At 37.0% G+C, this 23,943-nt stretch overlaps 1 protein-coding gene across 1 annotated transcript in view; it reads left to right on the top strand.

The window, feature by feature from the left end:
- Positions 1–23,943, top strand: part of LOC145688290 (protein SEC13 homolog) — a 48,551-nt gene that overhangs the window by 13,754 nt on the left and 10,854 nt on the right. The window contains exons 6-7 of the mRNA XM_081762287.1: positions 5,809–5,948; positions 8,889–9,009. Coding sequence (XP_081618413.1) covers positions 5,809–5,948; positions 8,889–9,009 — 261 coding nt within the window. The remainder of the gene's footprint in view (positions 1–5,808; positions 5,949–8,888; positions 9,010–23,943) is intronic.

Raw genomic sequence — 23,943 nt, 5'->3', positions numbered from 1 at the left:
GAGAAAAGTCCTGAAAACACATTATATCATGTGAGTGCATGAAAAATGCTGAGCTCTTCCTATTAGGTCGGTAAGTGCAGCTGTGGACTCAAAATATTCTTAGTCAATCGTGTAGTTTCAGGTATGTATAGTATGCATACTTTTCATTTTGGGTCAAAAGTAATGCGAAATAAGTAATCACGGCATGTATACAAGTACTGTTATGTATGTGCATACTTGATGTGTCAAAGGCATAATCTTTGAGGTTTGACAGGCACCACATGACACATACGCTACATCACAAAATTGGTCATAGGCGCCAAGGGTCACTGCAGCTAAATCTTTCAGAGCAATCGGTCGTACAAGCCATCGACCACTGACGCCCCCGGTCATACACAGGTTGTATGATCGAATCCTGCGCGGTGCTTTTGCGTCAACTAAGCATACATAGAACTTAGATGTTACATATAACCGGTTTTTAAAGTACACTACTTACAGATATTTATTTTCATAAATATTTATTTATTTACATGAATAGTGGCATGTGCAACAGATATAACACGTAGGACATTACATGTAACAACAGTAAAGACCAAAACTGAATAACAGAAAACTAATAAAGATATTCTTTCAGAGGTAAATATATCTATTATAGGTGGAAGTCTGAATTCAGTAGAAATACTGTGCATGAATGAACTTTGGATTATTGCAAGTTTATATTTCAAAACGTAGAATAGACATGTGTCACGTGTAGTATAGGTGGGTGCTCTGAAATTAAGTGTGGGAAGTAGAAAGTGATATTTAATTTGCAATTTATTATTTTATGAAAAAATTGGATATCAATTTTTTTTTTTTTTTTTTTTTTTTTTTTTTTTTTTTTTTTAACGAGTACGGTGTGATGCTATATTCAGTGTTCAATGAATGTTCCGTTGCTTAACCGGGTGTCTACGGTCAGGCAAAAATCTTTACCTAGGAAATGGAAACGTTAACGATTTTGTAGCAGTTGCTATCATACAATACCCTCAATGTTCTAGACATTTTCAGAAGTATATGGATTAGGCCACAGAGATCAAGTTGCTTAAAATTGAGATTTGAATATTGTTTCTGTTTTATTTTTGTGTTCTGTTGTGGGTGGGATTACATTATGGACCGGCTCCCTAGCTGGGATAGTAGGTGCCCTACTAAAGACCACCGTACATACCGGCAGCAGATAAAAATGATTCCGATTCCAGGGGAAGGGAGGAATCCAACCAGGAAAAGGAGCTGGTTTCAAACGCAAATAGTAACTTTATACGTACCTTTGGATTTGGGATAAGAGTATCTCGACGTGTTCGCGATACCTCTACGCGGAAGGCAGTACCCGTTGAACGACAGAGTTAGGCAGGGCTGGGAATATTAAGCCCTACCGGGTTCGCATGGGGCACAATGATTTGGGTTGTATTCTCCCAGGTTGTAGTCAAACCGTTAGTTACGGTAGCTGGTGCATGTACCAGCGGAAGGTGATCTTGGCTTATAACGCTCGAGCACCATGCCTGCAGAATATGGTAGGTCTTGGCTAGCTAGTAAAACTGCTTCAACCAGTAGGCTAACTGGTAGTCATTAAGGACTTCGGTCTGGCCGCGCAAAGGGAGTATGCCACTTCCTCTAGAAATAGGGGGGTTACTAGCTTTAACGTTAACAAGAATGAAGGACATGTTTTGAAGGTACACTTCGAGCACGAGGGCTAAATAGTGCTATAATTGAAAAATCACGAGTCGGATGGTAAACGGTGCCGGTCCATAATGTAAGCCGACAGTCTGCAGCTCATCTTGATGGCGGGTGAATACGTGGCAGTAGACCACTTCATCTCTAATGTCTAAATACTCCGCTGGACATGAGTTATGATGGTATTGATACTAGTGTTTTTAAAATAATTTTTCACATTGTTTAACACGACAAAACCACGAGAGAAACTAACTTCAGAAATGCATGTGTTTAGATCTGTATTGTAATCATAATAAATAGGAGCGGAAGAGGTTAGCTGTGAGAGATGAAGAGAACCAACTGAAATAGTTATAAATTACTCTGGTTAGTTCGCATGTTTGCTGTGTAGTGCTTAACTGTATAAGCAATGGTGAAAGCGTACAGTACACTTCAAATATACGTTGTGTTTGATGAGATAGACTAAGAAAAATGATAGCGACAGAGTCCGGAAAAAGATAAGGAAAAGTCAGAGAATTTAATTATAGTTTGTTAGATACCGTGCTTGAACTGTGTAGCTCAGAAACTCTGTGAAGTACTACAACTAAACTCAAGTTGAGGATAAGTGTCTAATTGGGAAAGTATGTGGAATATGAAATAGATTAAATAGGCAAATAATATTCCACTTCAAGGGAAGTCAAGGTCTTTTAATAAGTAGATAACGCTGTCAAATTTTGAATTTATGTAAATTTATAAAGCAGTCTTAACATTCGTTTAGGCTCTTTTATAACAACAACAATATGTTCAGTGAAACTAGCTTGTCATCAAGTTCAGAATCATATTTCGTCTTATAAGGATTAGTATACAACAAATCAAGTTTGCCTACCATTTAACTTCCGGTTACACAATTATTAATGCTCAAGTCTAAGTATGGTTACGATCCTTCAACTGCAAAAGTACGTTCATGTTCATTATCATCACTATCCATTTTGAAATAATTAAATTGAAGCAGTACAGTTTAAGTTGCAATTAAATCTTTACAGTATGTTACTGTAGAAATATACAAATATTAATGCTCAATTCTAAATACTATGGTTGCGACCGTTGTCCTATTTTGAAATAATTAAATTGAAACATTTCAGTTTTGAAGTTGCAGCAAGTTGCTTGCACACTAGCGTGACTGCAATATTCCTTATCCAGACTTAAGGATGAACTGTTGCTCTTATGGGAACAGCGATGCCAAGTTGAACATTAAAAAAAATGCAGAACAGATCGCTCTTCCTATTATACTGCCGACTGATGTTGCCAAATCACGCAGAAAAAAAAAAAAAAAAAACACCACCACAATTAATAAATAATAATAAACAGTTAACCACCTTGAATCAATCTCTATATATAAGCATGGGCTTTGTCTTTTCGCATAAATTCAACCTCTTTTAAAAGTACATGGAACGTGGATCTTTTAAAGTTCGGCAAATCGGTATCTGAATTTACCTGTTTGAGAACGGAATTGAGTGTAGGTGGCAAATTTCTAAAGAACTACTCATGGACTTTTTGTCTGATCGCACTCCTAACAAATTCATTATATATTTTACAAATCGACTGTTCTTTGCAATTTTCTTTGTTAGTCGCTTCTTCGGTGTTACTAAAGATTCACGTGATAACTCGCTTCGAATTTTCTCATATAGCCCTGCTGCTGAAAAGGGACGTTAAACTCGCTCCGAATTTCGAAAACAGTTGTCCTGGAAGTTTTTGTGGCTTCAGCTGTTTCATACGCGATCCAACTAATATTTTGCCTGGGTTTTGCTACTTTAAATAATTAAACACGTTCATGACAATAGCCTTTTCTTTGCTCTTCAACACTTGATCATTCTTACGCTTAAAAGAGGTACTGGTTCTAACTTCTTCCATTTTGATATATTAACACACACCCACGCACTCACAATCACACGCGATTTTGTTCCCAGAACAGCACAGTACGTAAACAAGCACAATCAACAAAATGCCGAATACTCATAGACCACACTCCGCCACACCTTGCACGATAGCAAAGACACAACAGAGAAGAATTTTGTCTGGAGTCTGACATGAGTCATCTAGCGCGACAATAGATGATACACTAGGTAAGCAATTAGTCCCACCCACTACACCAAACCGTCTTCCTATTCCCTGCTGTAGTTTCTGAAACCAATGCTATTATGAAACCCAACAAAAATCATTGTCGGGCCGCAGTGGCTCAGCGGTAGAGCGTTCACCTCTGGTGCTTCGGGTCCCGGGTTCGATCCCAGCCCCGGCCAAGTGAACTTTGTGGTGGACAAACCCCGTGTGCGTGGGTTTCCTCGGGGTTCCCCCGTTTCCTCCCACTTTCTTCATTCCACCATTCCATTCATTACTCATAATCACCGTCTCCTTTAGCCTAACCAGCATAACCGTGGGACGTAAAACTTAAAGATTTCATTTCATTTCAAAAATCACTGTCGGTTATGAACTCCCAAAGAAATTTTAATACACGAAAGATAAAAGAAGAAATATGAAATGTGTCCTACAGCAATTCTCGCTGAAATTTCCTTCCTGATGAGGAATATACCTAATTAATAATCGAACTTAGATGTACCGAGAAGAAATTCATGAATCAGTGTTAGACCTAAGAAATTTTACACTTAATGTTCATTTTTAATACAAAGCAAGTTAATAGTTTTGTTAAGATATGGATTATGGGCTTAGCTTGGTTAAATAATAATAATAATAATAATAAAAGATCTAATAAAACTGAACTACCTGAGATAGTAATTTTCGTACTTGAAAAATCATCCCGCAGACCATTCCCTGAAATTATTACTTAATTTTTATTCATAGTCTTCCCTCATGGATGAGAGGTTACGCTTGTCGTCTTGTAATCAAAGAGTCCCGGGTTCGATTCCCGATTTGGACACAAGTGGTTCGGATCCACGTTATGCTATAAGCACTTTTCTGCTCTCTTTCCGTTCTTGATTAAAATATTTTTCTTTGGTTGAGATAGAAAAGGAGATAAAAGTTTTACTTTTTTCTAAAAATCAGAAAGATTTTATTCAGTTATTTCTTTCTAGCTACCTTTTTTCGTATTTGAAATCAGTGAAAGTGAACCACACTAATGAGCTCACAAATGTAGGTTGACACTAGGTGAAATTTCTCAGCAGTTGGCAATGCTACGTTTGAGCAGACAGTTTGTGTCACGTGCAAATGCAGCGGCAACGTTCTAGCAGCCGTTACGCTTATCATGTCTTCCCCCTTCGAGTTTCAAAAACAAAAACTAGCCTGTAAAAGCTAATTAAATACTTTATAAGGAAAAGAGAAGTTATGAAAATTATTTTTGTATCGTCGGTAAATATTTAACATTTTTAAGATAAGCTATAGTAGTGAAATCTACTCTGTTTAAGGAGGTAAATACACAGAAGTAATAGCCCATAATCAGCCACAGTACAGACCAAACTCTGGATAGCCTATAGCAAGTAAAATAAAAGGCTTCATATTCACCGCTATAAATCATAAAACAGTGTAGCATTTTGGAAAAAAAAAAAAAAATGTTGAAAAATATAAAAACATGTGGCAGGTAAAATGGTTATTCGAAGTAAACAAATTACTTTGCGTCCACGAACATTATAACCAGAAGTTAAACTATATAGTATTCATAGACGTAAAGTGGTTTGTTTACTTCGAATAACCATATTTAACCTTTCACCTTTCCACATGTGTGTATCTTTTTAACTTTCTTTTTTTTTTTCGCATTGCAAGTCAGCTGATGATGAGGACCGGTGATTTATATCTGTCAGTATGAATCATTTTCTTCTACTTGCTATTGCTATTATTATCACTGCTCGTAACGTATACTACTATATTAGTGTGACTGTTAGCTATTATGAACTACTGTGATGGACTGACATGTTTGTCTTTTCGTATAATAAGGATAAATATATAATTGGATATAAGTTAACTCGCTGTATTTTAATATAAATTAATTTTTATAGAGTATCATTTAATCTTTATTCCAGTAAATTGTTCAACTGTTGTTATAAAAGAGTTCCTACAGTTGCTTTTATTTTTTGAGAAGTCGGGCCACTATGTAGTTATTCAATTTCGTCTCCTTTTAACTGGAATTTCTTCTGCCCACAGATAGGATGTAATGCTGTAAGTTGGTGTCCCGCTGTTCCTTCTAATACCTCGTTTGATGCTACATCAATGCAGCGCCCACCACTTGTGAAGAGGCTCGTCAGTGGAGGATGTGATAACTTGGTGAAGATATGGAAATATATGTACGTTATAGTAGTAGTAGTATTAAAAAAAATCTTGAAGGTCATACTTTTTAACCATTTTTAACCATTTTAACATTTTTTTTTCTTCTAAAAAAGATATTGAGGATCAATACAGGTTAAATATACTATAACTGTTACTATGTGTCTTCATTCTACAATCGGACATCTTTAGTAATCACTCTTAAGTTGGAGCCTACTTTGTAAGAAATAGAGACAATGAAACCAGAAAAAGAAGTTAAAGATGAATTTGACTTAAGTCCAACTTAACTATTTTCGTTTAAAATCGTTAGTCTATTGGCCGACAGTTGGACTACCTTCATGTACAAATTTGGAAATAAGAATTTTCATCGGGATCCTACTTTATTGTATAAATTTAATATTTTTAATCCAAAGTTTCCAAAGTGGTGGTACTCTTTTCTTCGGTGGGCTGAAACTAAATGACTTTATAAAGCTTACTTTGTATCCAGGGAGTAAATACTCCCCAAAACAGTTTCGATGCTCTCTGGCTACACTCCTCACATTATAATTTAAAAAAATAAATAAATAAAATGTAAAAAAGGTCACGTTTAACACAATTTTAAGATTGAACTTTTTTCTCTTAGAGGATCTCCGCATAAAGCAGGGAAGGCATCTACGTGTTACCCGTCTAGTAGTGAAGTTGAAGACATAAATAAAGATTCCAGGAAGCATTGAAATTGTTTGTAGAAGCTTTGCTTACCGGTAACCTACTTTCTTAACCCTTAAAAAAAAAAAAAAAAAAAAAAAAAAAAAAAAAGCATGGGGGCCGCGGTGGCTCGGTGGTAGAGCGTTCACCTCTGGTGCTAAGGGTCCCGGGTTCGTCCCCAGTCTCCGCCAAGTGAACTTTGTGGTAGACAAAAACCGTGTGCGTGGGTTTTCTCGAGGTTCTCCCGTTTCCTCCCATTTTCTTAATTCCACCATTTCATTCATTACTCATCATCACCGTCTCCTTTAGCCTAACCGGCATAACCGTGGGACGTAAAACTCAAAGATGTCATGATGTCAAAAAAAGGCACATGTAAAACTCCTGTCTTACAGGTGCATGCGCAGATGCCTGAAAATGACCCGCTTAACCTCCTGAGATATGTGTGTAGGTACATATATGTACAGTGGATGTATAGGTATTGCATGACGTGTTTAAACGGTCAAGTGCCTATCAATAAATAAGATGTGCAAGAGTACAAGTACAGAACATGGGATATACAGGTGCATCGAACATGCGTGTTAAAGACAAGGAAGACGCCTGTGTTATGATTGAAAATTAGTCAGTTCCATTATATGTTACAGGTAATAAACATGTATGCAAGCATAATGGAGACATGTTATGTACGGGTCTTGTACTTGCGCGAAACAGGCATGTCACTTGTGACAACACATGCTGCAAGTGCACGTAATCTACACGTACATATAATGTTTAACTGTACAACAGATATGTTACAGGCGCATGTATCTTGTTTATTAAAGGTACATGTTTGTAACAGGTATGTAAAGCGTTTGCTACTGTCATGAACAGGCGGTGAATATTTGAAGTACATGTACAAAACATGTTTTGTACATGCAGTTGGCATGCGCGAAACATACATATCGCTTACACGCTGCATTGCATGTAACCAAAATGTCCATACAGGTAACATGCATGATGCATACATGTTACTGATGCATGTCATACGTATGTATTTCGTATATATGTAAAACCCCTGCTGCGTACAGGTACAGGCGATAAATATGTGCTTTGGCATGTACGGGACATGAGATGTACATCTTTTTACTTTAATTACTGAAGATCTAAAAGTTCTCCAATATGTTTTTGCTAACTGCACTTCAACACAGATTCACGGTAATATATATATATATATATATATATATTTATTTTCGAGGTACTGTATTGCGTACTATTCCCACAGCTCAATACAAACAGCGTGGAATCTTATATTAAATTATTTGTCACATAGGGTATACAGTTAGTTTTGTTTTTATATCACATGCAATTAATAATTATGAGGCGCAGAAATATAGTAACGTAGGAACAGCACTCCAAAGTTAGCTCTATTATCATGATATTGCACTATATAAACAACGCATACAATATACGTATTTACTATTGAAATCACCCTTTGGACAGTAAATTTTGAATTGGGAATCTCAGATTCGATTATATGTAGTAAAAAAATATCCTAAGATGGTTGTCGTATCTCCTATTGCCTCTTTGTTTTCCACAGATATATAGAGTGGAAAATGTAAGATAATCACGTTACGGAATCATAGGCTCGATTTCCTCATATAGCATGGCTGTTTACTGTCATTTTACGAATTATTTAATTTATCATTCCTATCTATTGCTTTTATATATTCATAATTTATTGATTATACAGCTTTAGAATGTTATTCACATGATAATTCTCAAATAAATATAATAATAATAAAATAAGCTAATATTTGTGATAAAAGTGCTCTGTAAGAATTGTTTCCACTATTAACAGTAAGCTTCATATGAGGTATTTCCAATTTTCTCTAATGAGTGGCCAAAATATGAATGCCAAAACAAATACTTTATTTGCGCTCTTTTATATTATACCTTTAAAGCAGAAACTACTTTTTTCTCATTGTTTTGATAATTTTTGTGCGAGAGGATTAAAGTCGCAAGATTTTTCTTTTTTTTTTAAAAAAAAAAAAAATATTATTGTTTCAGTTATACGTCTGATCTTTACGTGTGTATAAAAGATAATCACATCCGAATAATAATAATAATAATTTATACTATATCAATTTTAGTCTGTGATCTTTTAATTACAATGTAGGAAATATGATCTAACGTAGGAGATTCTTGTAAGAGATTTTAGTTAAGATTCGCAATATTTTGATGCACTTTCTTTTGTTGTACTTCGAGATGTTCTATAAGTGTATTTTATATTGATGTTTCAGGGAAGAGGAAGAACAATGGGTTGAAGAAGCTAAACTTGAATGCCATTCTGACTGGGTGAGACATGTGGCGTGGGCGCCTTCAATTGGTTTATCAGGAAGCAAAATAGCTAGCTGTTCACAGGTGCTGATCTTTATATATTAGTTTTGTCTATTCGCTAAAACATACTCCATGAACATTTTTATTATTTATGAAGATAGAGTTAAATTCGCGCTAGAAAACACAGTTATCAATAAAACACAGATTTTATTAGTTTGGTTTTCAGTTATATCCAATGATTAAACTATTTACCAATTACGAGGGCCGTTCAACCAAGTCTGACACCAACCTACTAGCGGCCAACAAGTGAAGCACGCTTTCCTGCGCACATAGACGTGAACATCTGATGGTGTGGGTTGGAAGCAGGCCATATTTAAAGATCATCAGTAGTTTAGTTAAGTGAGGGCAGTTGTGCAGAGTGAATGTTCTCGCTTTTCGCGTCAAAGTTTCATCATGAACAATTTCTGCGAATGACGATATGCGATTAAATTTTGCGTATTACTGATGAAAACAGCTACAGAAACGATTAGAGGCTTAGAAAAAGCGTTTGCCGATTCAACTATCACTAAATGAACATGTTTTCGGTGGCAAGAGATACAATAGTTTGCAACAAAAGTGAAGGAGGTCATTTTCTTCCATTATTGCGGATGGTGTACTACCACATCTCCCCAGGAGGCCACATGTTAAACTATGAATGCAGACTATTACATCTCTGGTGTGAAACAACTGATGGAAGATCACATCCTGAAGAAGAGAAGAGACCTCATGTAGTACTGGAAAGTGTATTATGACAATACATGTGTTCATATTGTTAACAAAGTAGTGGTGTTTCTTTCCAAGAAAAATGTCGATATGGTTCCACATCCTCATTAAAGTCTAGACCTAGCTCCTAGTGACTTTTTATACCCACAGGTCAAGAGGATTTCAAAAGCCGTCGTTTTCAAAACTACGTTAGTTGTGAATACTTTATAAGTGATTTCCCAGGAGCATTATTCGGAGGGGGGATTCTCCCACTGAGTTTGAGAAATACATGCTCTTTAATAAATTGTATACTAATAAAAAAAAAAAAAAAGTGTAACACTTACGTCGGTGGACAATCATGCCCTCCTTCCTCGATAAAATCTAAAATGATGCTATCGCTTTTAGTCGTATGACCAAGAATGGGTTTGAACAGGCTTTTTACTGAGCGCTGGTCCAACTGCATTGCTTTGCATGGTGACTATATTAAACGTGACTCGAGTGCTGCCGAATAAAGGGGTGTGGTTTCCAAATGACAGCCTTGGTGTCGGTCTTTATTGAACATCCCTCGTACATCTTATTTTAAGTCCCCCCCCAAAAAAAAAAATACAAATAAAGAAGTTTCTCTTACCTCCACACTTTTCAGTTACAAGTCAAATACTTCCAGCCAATATATTTCGAGAACAGTGGACGCAGCATCAAAGTCAAGGCAAAATGGTTAAAAAAGTAAAGATTAAAATATTACGCGATACGACAAGGATACGCTCAACCAAAATAAATAAAACTGATAAATGTGAAAACTTAAGTAACGTTATTCGTGCGTTATCAAGTTGTTGACTGTTTTGGGTGTAACCCAATTTCTTTTCATTTGTCCATCAAATATTTTCTTCGAAGTGGTTCATTTACGGAAAACAATTGGAAAACTAACGAGATGACAAGAGTTATGCTTGTACTGGTATTTAGTGAAGGTATTTTGTGTGTTCATTTGCTTTCTTTCCCTGCTTAAAATATTTGTATCGTGGTCCATGCCTGTTTGGAATGTTTTATTATTTTATCACATGAGATATATTTTCTTAGCTACTCTTTTTTCTTTCTCATGTAATCTACCATGGCACATGAGACGATTTTGTTTTTCGAATAAGGAGTTAAAAATAAATAGTAAGTTTTATGTTCAGATGTTGAAAGCATACTTCGGAAATTAGAACCTACTACTCATTGAGGTAATTTCCACTCATTGGAAAAATTTCTAGCACGCAAGAATTCTCAGGACTGAAACTAATTTGTGGACAGTTATGGGAAGCTATAAACCGTGTTGTGTTACGATAAAATTATTGAATATACAAGTGATTGAGCTGAAGCATTTTCACTCTGCAGATGGTGTGGGATTGTGGAAATGTTTGTTCTGTGGGTTTAAACTTGAGCAGTTGAAAATAATTAGTAAAATATAGTACAGTAAAAATGTAATACAGTAGTACAGCCTTTTATTTTCTTTTTTGTTTCAAGAAGAAGATGAAACTTGTACAGAGTGCCCGAAAATTCCCAGTACCCGTACATCTGAGTGTCTCGAAGAATAATTCCTGTAATATTAGTTTACTTATTTAGTACATACTATAGTTGAAAAAATGAAATGAAATCTTTAAGTTTTACGTTCCACGGTTATGCCGGCTAGGCTAAAGAAGACAATGATGATGAGAAATGAATGAAATGGAGGAATGAGAAAAGTGGGAAGAAACGGGAGAACTCCGACAAAACTCACGCTTACGGTGTTTGTCCATCACAAAACTCACTTGGCGCTTACGGTGTTTGTCCATACTATAGTTGAGTACATATATATATTAACTATGTATTCAGTGGATTTCTACGTGCTCCATGTATGAGTCTCCATATCCTCCTTTAATTGTTACAAAACATCTGAGGAGTTAATCGTTCGTAAAGCTTGTTCCACACTTTCGCGAAATTCTGTTTTGTACCGATGATTACGTGACTTGATTATTCCCCGGTCCTGTGACATCCGGACTTCGTGGGTCCATTTCAATAAGGGTGCAAATGTTGGACTACCTCGCTCAATACAACATCCTGGAAATTGTTCATTAAGGAAATTACGCATCTGAAGAGTAAAATGAGTTGGAGCCTTGTTCTGCTATACCCACACGATGTATGATTTTCTCCTGTTGCAGCTGGAATATTAACCACGTTTGCAACATGTGTAAGCAAGAATGTTCATCCACATGTTCGTCAAAAAAATAGTCCGAACAAGTATCGTGTTGTCATCCCGACTCATATCATAACATCAGGCTAGTTTCGTTCCAACTGTTGCACATAATGAAGATATTTTCCTTAGACTAGAATATCTTATTCTTGCTGTGTGAACTGTGACATATCGCACATTCATCTGAAAATAGCATTTGAAAATTGTGCCAACAAAGCACGGCGAGCTGTAACACGCTGTTCCATGTCGTCAGATAATACATTCAGAAACATTTGTCTAAATACTTTCGTATGCAAATCTTTTTAGTGTTGTCATACATTGATGAACGCGGTGTATTCAGTTCAACCGCTTTTCTTTTGGGGGGGAGGGGATGACGAAACAACTTAATTGGAGACATCGCAATTGGTGTAAGCACATGTTTTCTCAGCGTCTTAACGTCCGCTACGCAGCCTGTGCTTGACACATCCTGAAGAAAATGTACATTTCTTCCAGTCAAGCCGGGTTTCTTTACGAAATGGGTTCTTGTTAAAGCGTTCTTTAAACACAATCACATCTTATGTCATTGTTTATCCTGTGCGTGGTTCTTCGTAGAACAACTCACATCAGCCATAACTTCACAACTGAAATGCTCCACTGTACCTTGAACGCAGGGATAGACATTGCTGTCTGTGAGCATGAAAATGGTGTTACCACTAAAATTACTCTGATATTGTTCTTTGTGATACTCAAACCTAGAGCAAGGGGCCGCGGTGGCTCAGTGGTAGAGCGTTCACCTCTGGTGCTTGGGGTCCCGGGTTCGATCCCAACCCCCGCCAAGTGAACTTTGTGGTGGACAAACACTGTGTGCGTGGGTTTTCTCGGGGGTTTCCCGTTTCCTCCCACTTTCTTCATTCATTTCTCATAATCACCGTCTCCTTTAGCCTAACCGGCATAACCGTGGGACTTAAAACTCAAAGATTTCATTTCATTTTTTCAAACCTAGAGCACGGGAACTTCTCGGACACCTTGTAACTGCTGACAAAAATATATTATGATATAATAAAGAAAGTAGTTATCATAAAATATTGTTACTTATGAGGTGAGGGCGGTAGTTAATAACTGGATGAACTTTTAATATTTATCATGAATTCTAATTGACAAAAGTTCTGAGATAGTATTTGTGGTCTTAGAACCTTTTGAATCAAAATTGCATATGTCACTCGCTTATAATGTGCAATACCATTCGAATAGGTGCTGGTCATTACAACGAAATACCTACATTTGTGTAAGTTGTACAGTAAAATACAGCAGACTTTCAATCTCATGTTGGTTGAAAACAATTGGAAATTGTACCAGGAAACGAGTCAAATATAAGTAATGCAGATTTGTTTCTACCACTTGTGTATATTGAAGCAATCTATATATATAAATACAAATGTAACAATGTTTGGCAGCCAACTTCTCTTAGACCGCTGCACCGGTTTAGATTAGGTGTGGTACATAAGTGGACTCTGGCCTGACTTAGGATTTTATTACGTTAGTCTTCCCAAGAACGTTTCCTAGAGGGAGAATAATACGCCCTTATCAATAGCCCTCCAATGCTAGCATATGGGGTGACATTTAACAACAATGAGTTTATTTTGTTTATGTGAATTGCATAGCAGCCAGTTTTCTTTTTCTTTTTTTTAAACACATTTAAACTTTATTTGTAGGATTTTAAAGCCATTGATTATATTATAAGCGAATGCTATTACAATTCTCCTTTAAATACGCAACTACTAGACTAGTAATTAGAAAAATAATAATGGCGGGGAGTTTGTGCAAGCTAGTCCGAGCGGAAGCCGTTAAGAAAGAATGGCAAATGCCGTTTTGTGTTTGTCGGTATGAAAATACTTTCTGAAAACTCTTCAAGAATTTTGATTTTGTCTAAATACCTAGATATCACCGTTAAATTAAATATTATTGGTTCTCATCTTTAGTGATAAGCAACACAAGGTAAACCGTAAAAAGATTGTATGGAATATATCAAGTTACAGAATATATCAAGTTATTAGATAGTGTACACTTCGTAGAGAAGTATAGAAATAAAAAGAAAATCTAAATCAATTTATGTAGCTCAAACTCTGGGGAAGAGAACGGCTGGATCACTTTCACTCTACTTTCATTAAAATATGTATCCTAGAGGGAAAAGAAGGTTCAAATATATTCCACGAACCGATTCTCCCTGTGTGGAGAACGGGCATTTCAGATAGTATATAAGAATTTAGAAGAGCTAGATGAATATGTTTTGAGTTTGCCAAGATCAATTTTCAAGAGGTTTACGTTATAATGTACATACAGTAAAATTTATTCAGTTGACTTCACCTGTAAAATTAATTGGACCAACATAAGGTAGGTTTAAGTGCATTTTGTAATTTAAAGAAAAAAGCCGTAATTTTTATATGGAGTTTTAATGTACCTTTTTTTTTCTAAAGTACCTGAGTATCTGTTTCAGCTCGTAAGCAAATGAAACAGTAGTGCGAGGATTCCCTCCTCTCAATGCATCCTTGATTTTTACTATCAGTTGCATTTTTTCTGTAAAGTTACACACATTATTTTAATACGCTGTTTTTTTCAGCAAGTACTGCCCCTCATAAAAACAATGTTCATCTGTTCAATATATATAGATCTCTCTCGCTCTCTCTCTCTCTCTCTCTATATATATATATATATATATATATATATATATACAGAGGGAGATATATAGGGTGGCGCGGGAAACGGGAAATTTTGAACTAACGTAATTTGCGCAAATAAACACTGGAATAACATCTTTTACTGACGAAAGTGCGTGTATACAATATGCCAGTTATGTTTTCATTACAAAATGTCGCAAACTGTCTCGTTTACTTGTTAAAGATGAAGTCGGCAAGATGTGCTCACTTTCGGTGTTCACATTCTAATACCTGTTATGGAAACCCCAGAATGCTTGGTGTAGCATGTCTCAGGGAATGGAGGTGATTTCGTCTTCAATCTTCTGTTTCAATTCATGAATAGTTGCAGGGCGTACGTGGTGTTCCTTGCCTTTAAGATATTCCCACAGGAAGAAATCGCACACACTTAGATCAGAGAGTCTCGCAGGCCATGGAGTGTCACCATTACGTGAAAAAACGTGGCTTCGTTCTACTGAAACATATTTTCGATGTTAAGATTAAGATCTTGGAGTTTTGGGTGTAAAGAATGTTTCAAACATATCAACATACCGACCGAGTGTTGCTGTTGTTGCAATGCCATCCTCACGTCCAAAAAGTTAAGGGTCAATGACACCATGACATGATACAGCCACCATACTGTAACCTGGGCGCTATGTAATGGACACTCGTGAAGCTCACAAGAATTTTCCTGTGCTCAGTAACGGAAATTCTGTTTGATAACATTCCCGTTAACGTGGACATGGGTATATTGTTAATGAAGTTGGCGTCCTCGTTGATTTTACCCAACACTCGTTCACTAAACTCCCTACACGACAGAAGGTCTCGTGGATGTAATTTCTTCACAATCTGTAACTCATGAGGGTGGAACTGTAATTTGTGCAGTACTGTTTGCACGCTCGTCGTCCAATCGCTAGCGCAGATGCATGTTGCCGAACGGAGCGGTGAGGAAACTCGAACGCCAACTAAAGGCTTCGTTTTTAAGGCTAAACCAGTTTCTTCCAAATTTATCACCCACGTTGTAATCGCATGAGCAGATGGGACACGTGCATGACTTCCTAACTGGTAATGCTGTTGAAATAGCCTCTGCACAACAGTCACTATCACCCTGCTCGTAAAACCCTCTCAGAGCGATAGCACATTTCGCACCACTCCAATGCAGCATGATGACGCGTTCACAACCATCACGCATCGGTTCCGAACAACTACCGGCATTACAATATTGCCAACTGTAACGCTCAAAATTTTCCGTTTCCCTGCGCCATCCTATATATATATATATATATATATATATATATATATATATATATATATATATATACAGGATGTTAATGAGCTATACCGACAAACTGTAAGAGGTGATTCCTTACATCAAAATAAGAGAAAAAGTTCATATGGACCTGTGGGGAAAAGTGCATAGTTTCAGAGCTAGGACTGTCCAAAATCGCAAAAAAGCCAAATTTCACGAGGCCCTATTTCGAATTCGAGAGACTGTGGATAGTGGTTCTTATCAGCGTAAAGCAGTGACGTAATGCTAAATTTTTAGGTGGGTATACGTTCCATTCCTTGTTACACACAAGCACACGTAAACGGAGACAATGAAGAGCTGTTTCGTTAGTCACCTACTTTACAATTTTACCTGCATAAACACCTGGATCAGGGCTACCAACTGCTGCCAGTGCCGAGCAAAGTTACGTGTAAGTTGGGTTGTATCTGTCCAGGCGTTCTCACAACTGCAAATGATCTGGACTCCAAGTAATGGAAATACAGCACTTAGGAGAAGGAGATACTTTTGCTGATGGCTGTACGTTATATGAAATAAATAAATAAATATGCTTAGACTTTCTCTGAAATAGTAGCTGGCAAATTAACATGTTCTTTGAGTTTTCTTCGCTATTTCTCGATGTCTTCGCTTTTGCATTCTCATCAACGGAATTTACAAAGGTATTGTCTCTTTTCCTTTGTTAACTAATTTTCTAGCACCTTCTTGAACATCTTGCTTAATTCGTCAACCCGCAAAAGAAAGTTTAAACACCACTAAGTTAATATTTTTGAAGTAACGGCTGCACTGAGATGATCAAAGATTGCTGTGACATGCTCATAAGCTACAAGTCTTTCCCGACTTTTGTTTTCTACCCCCTCCTATTAAGAAATTTTCTTCAAACATTTTTTTATCTGAATTAAACCGAAACAACAAAGAAAACATTTATTTTTACTTTTTTTTTTTTTTTTTTTTTTTTTTTTTTACCCAGTAGGTTGCGGGAAAACTACTACTACAGTACAAGCTGCCGAGTATTTATAGAAATAAATTACCGCTTTTTTTAATGTCAATTGTGTCTACAAATGAACAGTGCTAATCCAAGGTTCGCTGTTGTAGTTGATGGTATTGGGAACGATGAATGCTTCAAACTTGACGCACGATAGGTCACATGTTTTGTTATTCTTGTGGAGATCAACAATTTCTTGGCGCAAATGTATTCATTTAATTACCTCTTAACTCTTGAACTAAAGTAAAGTCCACATTTTTTCAGAATCCCCTTCGGCGATTAGAAAGGAGCTGGTTCCATCCCATACTGCCTCGCTCCAATTGTATCCTATTGGCAGACTTTGAATTTGGATCAAAGAGGGCGTGAAAACTGTGGTCATTCTTAAGTCCAAACAGAAAGTTTTCAATGTCGCCGCATAATTATAGGCCCTACTCCTCACCCTGAACTCTATCTCCCGCTGATCTTTAGAAACAAAAGAGTTTCTTAGTTTTCAAGAAAAACATTTAGAAACAGCTTGGCTTCATATAGTAATACCTAGTGATGGGCAAAAACCAGGACATTTATTTGGAATTTTCCCTGGGTTTAAACCCGGGTTTTTCCCATTTTGGGAAAATATGAGAGTTTTTACTAAGGCGACGAGAAAAAAAATATGTATCTTTTATCTACACTTATTTTATTTTATTTATTTATTTATTTATTTTTATTTATAAATGCATCTCTCTTGACGGAAAAAATACAGGTTCTTTACAAATATGATAATACAGTTCTCATAATTTTACTATTTTATGAAAAATTAAGGAATATTTTTAGGACTTATGACGCTTCTGAAAACAATCATAAATACGATACATGAAACAAAAATAGTAGTTTATGGACGAGCCAAATTATTTTTGTGTGAAATAAGAGAATACTAAGTATGTTAATAATTATATATTGTTTATAAAGTAATTGATTATTGAATGACGAAGTTTATAATGACAAAGTTGCTTAATGACTAATAAATAATGATCATGCAGGCTAGCTACGGACTTTCGACCACAAATATCGACAATTTCTCGTTAGATTGGGAAGTTATTGGTTAGCTCACCCGCACTACCCATAACTTCTCTATAAATCAAATAAAATTACCTTTATTTTAGTAAGAAATAGCAAAAGAACTTTACTTTTTTAATATGAATATATTGTTTTTTCATATTAGAAAAATACTTCTCAGATGGACTTAAGATTATGGGAATTAGTTTTAGTTTGTTTTGGTTAGTGATGCATAACTAGTGAAAAGCCGATTATGATATAAACTTCTGCAAGAATCAAGAAATTGGTCTATCACGCACAGAAAACGGTAAGAATTCTATTTTTTTCCCCTATGTATTAGGGGTAAAGTAAAATTAAATCGCATTTATTACATCATATGTAAGCGTATTTTACCATTCCTTAAACCTAATTTAAGCAATGTAACATAACCTGATTACCTAACCTGAAGTCAGTAATTTGTAAGTAAGGTTGACCAGTTTTCTTTACCCTTCCTTAAACTTTGATTCTGAAAACTTTTTCTTACGAGCAAAACATGCGCTTACCGTTTCATCTTCAACCATGTTACCCATAAAAGAATGAATGTTACGTACTTCTGAATTTGCATGTTTAGCTTCTCGCAAAGATATGTTTGGAGATTGTAAATGTTCATGCTAGTTGTTTCTTTGTTGTATCTAATTCAATTAATAGTAATGATGAAATTGCATTCGAACTACTCGTTGACAAGTACTAGAATCTGCAGATTGGTATAAATTTGGTGACGTAGTATTTGTGTCTGTCCTTTGGTTTTGAATAGGCGTACCGAATGAAGATATACGCTTCCTACTTGTTTGGAAGAGCTTTTTCTTTACATTTTGTGGACACCTGTATCACTTTAATATGTGGGCTATTTTTCCACATTTGCAACTCTGTAGAGCTTTTGGCAAAATTTTCATTCCACCGATTTATTTCCTTTCTCTCTGTACGCTTTCCAGATATCGCTTTTACGCTGTACCATTCTTAGAGCTAAAAATTTATCATACGTATAGCAGCAATAGAAATGATACTGACTACACAGTCAGACAAATTTTCACCTATTGCTTAAGTGAATAACGTTTCCAGTGTCACCAGATCCAAAGAAGTTAAGTGACTAAAATTTACAAGGATGTTACAAAATAAAGAATTTGTCCTAGATATATTTGTTTCCGTAACTCGTTGGAGCAGAAAAACAAGCGAGCATCGCTAAACCTGATTGGCTTCTCTCTTTTCCGCCATTAATGTTGCTCAAAACATTAAGTTCTACACATTTGAACATGTAGAGTTTATTCGGGGTTACTTATCTCAACTGGAATCGAGCTAACTCCATCAATGGGCTCGTGCTCACCATTCACGTTGGCTCGCACTTACTCAGGATGGGCTTCACATTACAATGAGGCTTGCACTCACTAGCTTCCTTAGACTCGCCCTGATTAATCTCTTTCGGGCACATACCTACTTGGCCTCAAGCTCCTACACTGTGTGTCTCGGGCTCACTGGCGTCAGTGGGGTTTGTACTCGTTTGAGCTCAGGCTTAAATCCTTCATTGAGGCTGGTACTTACTCGGAATCAGTCTCAGATTTTTCAATGAAGATCGCACTCACTAGGCCCCTTGGAGCTTGCGCTCTCTTAGTTTCTTTCGGACAAGGGCTTACTTGGGTTCGGGCTCACTAATCTGAATTAGACTCATGCTCACTCGAGCGGGCTTACTTCCATCATCTGTGCTCCAGTGCAATACCATCAATGGCATTAAACATCATTACACTCATATGGGCTTGTACTCATTACCTTTAATCGGGCTCGCGCTCGCGTTTACTTTGCCTTGGGATCACATCCTTTAATGAGACTTGCAGTTACCAGCCTCACGTTCACTAATTTTGTTCGGGCACATGCTCATTTAGACTTGGGCTTACCACTCCTCAATGGGATTCTCCCTCACTAATCTGTTGCATTCGCGCTCAAGCTCACTATCCTCAGTGGAACTTGCACTCACTTGGGCGCATTTTCGATTTCGTTTAGACCTTCGGTCGTTGCCTTCAATGGAGCTCAAGCTCTTTACTTTCGGTGGCGCTTGGGCTTGCTCCGGATGATACTCGTTAATTTCATTTATTCTTGCGCTCATTCAGACTCTGGCCCCGTAGCTTCAAATTGGTTCGCGCTTTGCGTCACTTCCCCCAACGGGACTCGTGCTCACTATCCTCAGTTCGATTCCCACACTCCGAAAACGTAAACATTTTAAAAGAATTTAGACATCATTTGCGGCAACAGCCTGACGACCAGATATGTAGCGAGAGTTTTGTTTTGAAATACAGTACATTAAAAGCAGTTTTTTTTTTCTTCAATGAAGTGAGTATACCATTGATCGAATGGAGCGTTTACCCGCGTACTTCTTAAATTTTAGGTGGCTATACGATAGTTTCCAAAAATTAGAGGTGGGTATACGCCGTATGCCCTTGTATATTCTCCATTACATTCCTGGCGTAAAGGAAATCACGCATACGCAATCCAAAAATGCATATTTCTTCAATGCTCAATGGGTGTACAGAGTATTCCGTGCAGGGTGAAATTCCCAGACATGCCATTAACCGAATTTTGAGATATGCTCTGATTTTATGATTCGTCCAAAGTAGGGAAATGATAAGCCTTGATAACAGTGCACACGGAATCCTGTGGCGCGATGTCGGAAGTGTTAAGGATCATGAGCAGCACGGTCTTTTGTATTCGGGAAAACAAATCCTGCAATGTTTTCTTTCACACTTATAAGTGAAGAAAACGTAAAATATACCGTGACGAAATACATCGCATCACACGTTATTCCGAACACACACACACAAAAAGAAAAAAGAAAAAACATGAAACTGCCGGTTCCTAACACTGCCGACTTCCCTCCAAAGCATTGGATGTCCACTGTTGTCAAAGCTCAACTCCTGCTTACTTTGGACCCTCCTTGAAATCAGGGTGTATCTGAAATCTCTATTGAAACCATATCTGAGAATTACACCCTGTAGGGAATAACCTGTACACCTATTGAAAATCGATTAAATATGCACTTTTGGATTGTGTATGTGTGGGTTTCTTTATGCTGATAAGAACCACTATCCACAGTTTCTAGAATTCGAAAAAAGGCCTGTTAAAATTTTGCTTTTTCGCGATTTTGGGCAGCTCGAGCTCTGAAACTATGCACTTTTCGCCATAGGTCCATATGAACTTTTTGTCTTATTTTGATGTGAGGTATCACATCACCTCCTACAGTTTGTCGGTATTGTTCATTTACAGGATGTTCACATACAGGGTGTTCATTTATTATGTAGCCAAAATCCACTGCTGAAATCCTTACACCTAAACAATAAAAAAAAAGTCCATATGAAGATAAGGTGAAAAACGCGTTGTTTCAAAGTTACAAGATGCCGAAATCGAGAAAATTGTAACTTTGAGGCTACCTAGCTCGAAAACTATGAGAGACGTCAGAGGCGGTTTCAGAGTTGGCACGTATCGGCACAACGGATTTCATAGAGGGAGCTGCGGTACAGGTTCCGCTCTTCCACCTCTCTCTCTCTAAAATTCAATCCCAAAAGTTTTGATTATGTGATTGTTACTCAATACCATACAGTACTAGATGTCATTAAAAGGAGAACTTCCAGTTTCACTTTTGAGTTGAAAAGAACTTATAAGCAAGTGAACATTTCGCCTTACATTAAACCAGTTTCCGTTACCATACATAATGGTCTCGTGAAACCAAAATCTAGTCTTATTTGACGTGACATTTTAATCCTGCATAAAGATAAGCAACAAATACAGCTTTCGAACATACTAAAGCTTCCAAAATATATGTGCAAGTTCAAAAACATAATAGAGGTTCCAAAGCATACCACTTCTGTCACTCAACTGTTTCAAGCAATTCAATGGCCTAAAAATGTGTTTAACTGAATCAGTATCTTGAGTGATGTTTTTTTGTTGAACCAATAGGAACTGGGGCACCTACAATGTTCAAAACATCGCGAATTGGAAGTAAGCACTGGTGGTGGTGGTGTTACTGTCTTGCAGGTGGGAATCTATATTTAGCAGTCAGCCCATGTGGTAGCATGAAGTTCATGACGATTTCATTTAACTCAACTTTTTCAAGTCACCAGTCACAGCCATACACACAGGCTACAAACATCCCTTTTTGTATGTTGTGAATCTGCATATTCTCGTGTCGTTTCTAAGATATTGGTTGGACAAATGAAATTTCTACTTTCTTGCTTGCTGAAGCTCGTGCAATACACGTTTTCCCTCACTATGAGTCTAGCTTGTGACTTCTGAATTCTTTTCAGAGGGGTAGTTTGGTTGGACCATTCTTCTATTTTCTGCTGGTGGAATTCGTTCAGTTCCTCTTTGGGCAACATGAGGGCTCTTAATGTGTATGACTTCACCACTCTTGTAAGATTCTCGGCATTCTGAATTGCAGCTGTACTTGGGCTAGAAAGATTGTTTTGTAGCTTGGTGCCTCAGCAGACCCCTTCCCATGACTAGCAGCATTGTATACTCCAAGGGCACAAACGACTTTGTCAATTCAAACAGTTGGTAACGATTTTTGAAGTGGCTAGGGGCATCATCAGAAATATTGATGACCTTATCTGTCTGAGATTACAGCTTCTGAAGAATTGTGTATATTGTCAAAAATGCATGTGCTGAGTCATGTTCTGTCCCACCATTTATAACTGCGACATTTGTTGTCTTGTTTTGAAAATATATGATTCCTGTAAAAATGGAAACTTGGTCATTGCTTCAGTGGTAACTTTGTAATTGTAGCAGAATCACAGATCAGTTCTCAGTAAAATCACAGTGAAACACTAAATATTGTACACGTCCCTTCTCTTGGACAATGTGTTGTTGCAGTTTCTTCAGATGTTGCTGTGTTACTGCTTTCATGTCCATTTTCCAAGTTTGTCAACGAAGGTAGCAATGGCAGTAATTTCTTAATGAGCTTATTTTCCTCCCATGTTGCGTATGTAGCCTCAGAAGAGTCATCTGCTATGTTTTCCAGACCAAGTGTCTGTAAGGCGGGTCCTTCCTTTTCAGGGCAATCAGCATATTCTTCAAAGAAACCGGTCTCTCGTTGTACATCACACACTACTAACGACTTCAAACGGCCAACCAAGTCATATGTCACGCCTTCAAGTAGATTTAAAATTGGCACAATACACAGAAACAAACAGCTCGAGGTGGGTGTGAAACCATCCACTTAGGTCGTAGTGCATAAAATTTTGATCTTTCAATGTGGAAAACTTCATGCTCCTTCTTATATGTGGCGAAAGTTTCTTTAATACTGAGGGTCATGTATCTTTTCCTTTTACCACTTTTTCTCCTGCAACTGTTATAGTGATAGTGTTTTTTTTGTTGGCACTCTGGTGGGAACACTTCCGTTTATCGTAAAATAAAATGACTGCTGTTTGAATGTATGCTTCATTCACAGAATGACCATAATAGGGTTCCAGTTTTTTAAACACTCCTTTTACAGACCTCACCTTTCTTGTTTTGTCCATCATGTATTATGCTGCAGATAGAGTGTGGTACAAAATTTGTACCTTTTAAGGAGACACCTGGGAATTCTTAGAACTTGCATCTTCTTAATGTAGGATTCACACAATTCAACAGCTGAATTGATGTCTGATATAAATTCCCGGCAAAGTGCACATGCTTCTTATGGTTCATTTTCTTCTGAAGATGGAATTTCTACTTTGAAGAGTTGGTTAGTTCTGATTTGGTGTACTCACCCACAGCTACAGTAATTTCGCTGTACTTTTTTGATGCATACAGCTTACGACTTGACTTCATTGACTGTGGTTTCTTTACAGAACCAACACCAACCTCTGTAGCTGACTGATTCAGGGAATGTAATTCTTCTGCACATACAAAATCATCATCCACACTATGGAAGAGTTGTTGTTCAGTTAGTGTCATTGTTAATATTCTGTCAATTTAGAACACAGGAAGTCATCGCTGGAAACGTAAAATGTCTTGAAGTGAGCACTCTTATCCCTACCTGAAGAAATTCTGTTTTAGCTGACTTTTCTACGGATATTTAATTGTTTACTAAGTAACTATATAT

This window comes from Thermobia domestica, chromosome 6 (genome assembly GCF_964235325.1).
Source record: "Thermobia domestica chromosome 6, izTheDome1.hap1.1, whole genome shotgun sequence".
Taxonomy (NCBI): Eukaryota; Metazoa; Arthropoda; class Insecta; order Zygentoma; family Lepismatidae; genus Thermobia; species Thermobia domestica.
This window is presented reverse-complemented; position numbering and strand designations above follow the sequence as displayed.